This window comes from Sinocyclocheilus anshuiensis, unplaced genomic scaffold (genome assembly GCF_001515605.1).
Source record: "Sinocyclocheilus anshuiensis isolate Anshui unplaced genomic scaffold, SAMN03320099.WGS_v1.1 scaffold1506, whole genome shotgun sequence".
Taxonomy (NCBI): Eukaryota; Metazoa; Chordata; class Actinopteri; order Cypriniformes; family Cyprinidae; genus Sinocyclocheilus; species Sinocyclocheilus anshuiensis.
Window position 1 is genome coordinate 93471 of NW_015548265.1, and position 6636 is coordinate 100106.

Below are 6636 nucleotides of genomic sequence, written 5' to 3' on the forward strand. Positions count from 1 at the left end.
TGCATCATGAACAGTGAGTGATCTGCCTGCTACAGTATTTTTCTCTGTGCGTCCATCTTCAGCTTCTCTGGCCTGTGTTAACGGGCGTTTACAGACTTCATATTTTCACATAAATTACATTTTGGAAAACGATTGCATTGCAACGCAGTTTGTGCAAGTCCAGAACAGAGACGAGTTGCTTGCAATAAGACAAAAAACGGCCGGTTGCCGATCGCGTAAGTTCCAGGGACAGCTCCTTAAGTTCGGCCGACCGTACGTGACTGACCGCTCGCTCGCACCAACAGGAGCAGGAGGGTCGTGTTACTCTACACTGCACTCAACCTGAGGGATTCCTACACTTTCAGTCTTTGAGGAGACATGAAAAACAGTGCATACCGCAGGAACGGTATCGCGGTATACCTTGAAACCGGTAATCGGCCCATGCCTAGTCCCAGCAGGGCTATACAAATACTATTTAAAAAAAAAGTGCTTTGCCACCATCTGACTGAACGGTTCTGAGCATGGGGAGTACGGTACCAGCAGCATTTCCAGCACAGTTCAATATGGTACATTTACCACACTTCTCAGTGTGGTTAGTGTATTGAACTCTTTACAGGAGAATTGTGTTGATGGAAATGCTTTATTGGTCATGTACACCATAATGGAAACTGGATCCATGTAACCTTTCAGCTCAATGGTAGAAAAGCGCTTTTGGAAGCCAGAGTGTGCACAGTGTTTCAAGGACAAGCTACCTGTCACTACAGTAATTTGTGAAAAAATTTTTTATTTTTTGCTTTGCAGAGTGACACAACCTCAGTTGATGAATATGGTCAGCCAAGTCAGGATGATTCTTCTTTTACAAAACCACCTTCTCCGACAGCAGCTTTGCCATTTAACAGGTCCTCAAATCCACAACCCATTCATCCTGGTACTTTGGGACTATTCAACCGGATCATGAATGAGTCTTCAGCAGCCTCACAAATGACTGAAACACCCCCTTTTAACAAGCCAGTTATCCCACAGTCACTCATGCAGGCGTCCAGGTCAAGGTCTTTACATGACCTGAAAATTTCCGTGTCTAAAGGTAACAATTCTCAGGAAGACCAACACAGGGCATCATCTCGCCTGCCTCATGACCATCCCCCGAGCAGTAACCCTTCTACGAGTCAGACTTCACCATCAGATCCAAAGCGCAATCTTACAACTCAAATGGAGCGCTTCCTTAGTGCTCTCAACAAGGCCGACACCAGTGTTGTTAACTCATTGTTTCACGAGGCTAGAAAGGATCTGGCTCTAATGAACACCCAGAAACCCACTCTACCACAATTAGATAGAAACATACCCTTCATGGACGAAATATACGATCCTTTTAAAGAAGATGAAGACAATGACCAGCCTTCCCTAATGGGCAAACAACCTGGCAGAGAACGAGTAAACACTGAAACCCATTTGAGTAACCCCAGTAAAGATGACCTCTTGCCTCATGAAAGAACTGTTCAGGAAGGTAGTGGCTTTTCTCGGCTTGTTGGAATGAGGTATGGTGTAGACTCTACTGCAAAAGGTGAGAAGAAAAGTCCGTATGGGCATCCAATGGTTTCAGAAAATTGGAGTGCACATAAAGAAGGTCCAAATCAGTTCTCTAAGCAGTGGAATCAGTATGAAGAGGAAACTAATCTGTGTGCAACAGAACACAAACATTACACTGATGATGGCAGTCTGTATAGGGAGCGTAGTCGGTCTGTTGAGTACCAGAAAGACAATCCAAATGTCCAGCACTCCTACGTAGAGGACAGAGAGATGCCTGATAGTAAGTTTGACAAAAGCTTAGCTTGTCAGGAGTCTCAAGAAAGCAGTGAGGATAAAGTCAGAAAGTCAGAGAACTTTGAAAAAATTCAGAGTCTTCTTCAAACAATAGGACTTCATCTAGACACAGCAGAGGTTAGCAAATTAGCAGACAGGACACAAGAGCGATTGTATGGTAAGATGAGAAAACCTCATAGTGCGTCTTCTCACTTGACGCAATCAGTGAGTCAAATTGAGCAAAGAGGTAGTAGTAGTAGGGCTGATTCCTCAGACTCTGAAAGCTTCCGATCTGTTTCCCCAGCTCAGTCCTCAAGTCGTAAGGTTTACATGAGCTATAAGGACTCTGTAAAATACAAAGACCAGCACAAAGTGGAAGACGTAGACCTAACTAGGATTAAGAGAACTGTAGTGAATTTGAAACCAGCAACCGACGAACAAGATCCTTACGAACCTGAGCTGACCGCAGTTTCTCAAGCTTCGTACCCACCAGTGACCATTGTAACCACAGTTCAGCCTGACATTTCCCAGTATGCCCAAAATTCCACTGTTTCCACCTTTTCAGCTTCACAATATTTGCAATATCAAAGTAGTGATCAACATGTTTGGGGTTCTGTGGTCCCTGGTCTGTACCCTTATGGCACTGTACCTTCATCTCCTTATGCTATTGGTCACCAAGCAATGGCGCCACATATGATGCCTGCTTATAGTTCGTACACTGCACAAATGGCCAATCCATATTGTGTACTTCCTCCACTCTCCATGCCACATCCCTATGGTCCTCTATCTATCCTCAACCCTCTCCACCTCTCCGCAATGGCCTCTGCTTACACTAACCAAGCAGCTAGTCAAATCCCAACTGAATCTATAAATACAACGCCTGTTAGGTGCCTAAAAAAAATAAAAACTGTTCCAACAGTTAAAGCAGGGCCTGCTACCATAACAGAAGATGACATCAAGGCTAAGCAGAAGAAACGGGTATGACATCTTTCTTCAAACTTCTCACATGCGGAGTTCTTTGTTCAGTGATTCTTAATATCCATGTTATACTTAATTTTATACTCAAGTCATACTTTGTAATTCTGTGATGTGGCAAATATCAGAAGCTATCCAAGGACAATTGCAATGAGCTTATTGTCTTCAGCTTATGAGTGCATCTGTAACATTCTGAACCTGTGATAAATCTACTGATTGTTTTAGCACCATTTTGTTTGTACTTATATAATTGTGCTCTGGGCAGCTTGAACAGTTTAACCAGAGAATGAAGCTGAAGAAAGAGCAGCAAATGGAAGCCCAGCGTTCACGTGGACAAAATCGGAATTCAGCTCCAGGTATTATTATTTCCAGAGTCTTTAGGTTCAGGCATTTATTGACTTCAGGCGCAATTACCTGTTTAGTTTGCTTATTCTTTTGCCTTGCAAACAGTATTATTACCAACATTTTACAACCTTTGTTTCCAAAAAAAAAAAAAAAAGTGATTCAGGTAGTTCACAGATCATAACAGGGACAATATCAGATCATGATTTAGCTTTTAAAGAAATCTATTCCTTTGTCATGAGATGAGGAAACAGCATTTTTGGTATGAAGATTAATGGGTTATTTTTGAATAGCAGACCTTGAAAGTACAATCTAGATTAATTTGTGAAGACAGTGGTTATTAGTTTTTAATTAGTGATTTTGTTCTAAAATATTGCATTTATTTAGAGAGCAAGCTGGAAACTTACACCATGTCTACACTGGATGTATGTAACATTTGGGGCACATTAAAAATAGATTTGTTGCAATATGTTCAGTGGCGCTGTTTACACAACTAATGTGTCCATTATAGAATGTAGGGATGCACTTTCCATTGACAGTTGTCCCATTTCTTTTCTTTTGACGTATTGTAGATGTGTTCCTGGCACAATTTTTTCACTTTTTTAAAGATTTTTTTTTATTACAATGTCTATATGTTCAGACAAAAATCTTATTTTATTTTAACTAAGTTTCAGTCACACTTTTTGTTTTTAATTTTCACCTTGCGAAAACCAGTAATTTAATTTGGAATTCAAATGCGAAAGATTCATCGCATTGACCAACAGAAAGTTGCTTGGTTTTAAAGTGACCTTCTGCGCGAGCAGTGTTTCATACATCTACACTATTGATAATAAACAACTGACTTTTTTTTTCCCTGCAAAATTTTACGCTCGCTAAAAAATCTCGCTAATGTGAGCACGCCTTTACTTAAAGTGCCCCTATTATGCCATTTTTACGGTTCCTGATATTGTTTTGGGGTTATCTCCTTCAATAGGATTACATGCATGCAAGGTCAAAAAACGCTTTCGTTTTCTCAAAATATGCATTTAATATTACCTCATTTTCCAGCGATTCTCAAACGATTCGTTCGAAGCAGTTCAAAGATTCAGTCTCTCTAAACCCCTCCTTTCCGTGAGCCTGTTCTGCTTTGATTGGTCAGATGGCCCAGTCTGTTGTGATTGGTCTACGGCGTACAGCGTGTGTCGGAAACGATACGCCTATTTCAATAGTTCTGTATTTTGAACGCTCTATAGAAAATATAAACATCTATTATTTATCATACTTTCAGGTTGTGATTCAGTGGAGCAGCTGGTCTAAATAAACTCCATCTTTCAAGAGCAAGTGTATTGTGAATCCCGCGTTGAACTCCCCGAGATTAGAGAAGCAGTCGTCAGTAGAATGATGTGTTTGTGGGCGGAGTCAAGTTGTTCGCGGCCGGCCAATGTAGAACATAGGCGCGCATTATGCAAATGTGTTACCCCGTGACGTGTAGCCGTCACGGAAGTGGGATTCGAATTACTAACGACTCGTTTCAGCTGTTCAGAGTCAATTCTTTATTTTGGGAGACAATAACTTTATTTATCGTGCACTTTTACATTTACGTTTACATTCACATACAGCTACATTGGACATTGAATGAAAGGCAATATTGGAAATGGCATAATAGGGGCACTTTAAAGTTGTGGTTTGGTGATTTCGATCCCTATGTTTATGCAGCTGTAGCAAAAGTAGCATTATGGAAAAAATAATTGCTATTCTAAAATAACTCATGCTAAATACATTTTTACACCACTAGATTTCTGTTGAAAATAAATTGGGATTTACCTCTGATTTAGAGTGTAGTTTGGGGCATCAGCTTCAACAGACAATCTCAAGTCAACTCCACGCCAGTCACTTCCAGTGTAGACATGTTCGCACTAATTAATATATGCAGATCAGATGGTAGATGAGATAAATCCTACTTTAAATCCATTTTATTCCTCGTCAACTCATTTTTCCCAAATTAGATGAGGCTTGTCAGGATTAGGATCAGGGTCTTCTGTTATAAACATCACTTGGTAGGTCCTGAAATGATGTTAGATTATGGACCATCAAAGACTTTTTCATGTGGCCAAGCCTGTTGAGGTTAATGTACACCCTATATTGTAACATATTTACAGGTAAAAGTACCCCCGATGAGATAAAGAATGTGTGGATATTTGGCCACTCTCTTGTGTTTTGGGCTGAGAAGAGGGCTACCTCCCCTGAGTATGGAGTGCAGTTGGGCATGCACCCAGACTCAGTGCGCATCTGGTGGAAGGGCGTGCAGGGCATGACGTGGCAACAGCTTGTACCTTTGCTGCTCCAGCGTAAAGACAACTGGCCCAAACCTGATGTACTTATAATCCACTTGGGTGGAAATGACATAAGCACAACTGCTCCAGAGGCCTTTATTGAGACTGTGAAGAAAGACATGTCCTCACTGAAGAGCATATTCCCCAAATGCCTGTTGGTGTGGTCCAGCATCCTTTCACGGCAGTCCTGGAGGGGTACAGAAGCCAGCAAAGAAATGGACATTATCCGCATGGCCATTAATAAGAGCATATGTAAAATTATGACAGAACTTGGTGGCTCTGCTTTGAGACACGGCAACATAATGCCCAGTTCGGGACTCTACAGGCCAGATGGGATTCACCTCTCTGGGAATGGTATCGATATCTTCAATCTGAACCTGCAGGCTTTTCTGGAGAAATGGGAGAGTAAGACTAATAAGACAGAGACATCTGACCCATCAGTTTGAGATGAGGAAATTCCTGTAACGGTCATTTGTTTTGTTCAGCTAATGCGGATGTCAGCTTGTACAGTGTCATTACATTCTTGTATATCCTTTGTTGTTGTTTTGTTACTTCAAAATTGATTGTTATACAACCTGTGTAGAATTAAAGCAGATTTGTTTTCTATACATGCGTATCACAAGTATTTTGGAAGAATGTGTTAGATTTGAGGTTTTACTTGTTCTGTTTTATTCATTCAGTTTAATGACAAAAACAAGAAAATTGAAATGATTCCATTTTAATACGGAATAAACTTTTCTTTATATTTGAGATCTCGTGTATGATATAAAGAATGTTCTCCACACCTCCACTTGCATGTTTTTAAGTGTGTTTTCATCAGGAAGCATAAGCCCCATTGAATGCTTTTTTTCTATCATTAAATCTGATCCACAAATCAGCACAGGAAATGGCAAAAAGTTTTCAGAGTCAGTCTGGGTTGGTTAGTAGCATATGCCTGGTCCAAATACCCACACTTGCGGTCTTTGCACTTGACTACTTCTATGACGTATTTCCTGTATTTGGTCCAAGTGTTCCAAGTGAGCATGAAGACCACAAGTGTGTGTAGAACTTTTCGGTACCTGATGGGACACACTCATAGTGTTGTAAAAATGCAAGTGTTTACAGAGTTAAATTTTTTATTTTCAATACTTTGCATTTTTAAATCCACTTCTAAATGTCTGTTTAAAAACAGATGACACAATTTAATTTCTGGTGCTTCTAATTAAGTGATAAAAAGCAGTTCCAAATG

General features: G+C 40.5%; 1 protein-coding gene across 1 annotated transcript in view; it reads left to right on the forward strand.

Annotated features, from left to right (window-relative positions):
- Positions 1-6389, forward strand: part of LOC107655626 (uncharacterized) — a 35721-nt gene extending 29332 nt beyond the window's left edge. The window contains exons 17-19 of the mRNA XM_016443192.1: positions 781-2757; positions 3020-3110; positions 5235-6389. Of these exons, the coding sequence (XP_016298678.1) occupies positions 781-2757; positions 3020-3110; positions 5235-5854 (2688 nt within the window). The 3' untranslated portion in view covers positions 5855-6389. The remainder of the gene's footprint in view (positions 1-780; positions 2758-3019; positions 3111-5234) is intronic.
- The last annotated feature ends 247 nt before the right edge of the window (positions 6390-6636 follow it).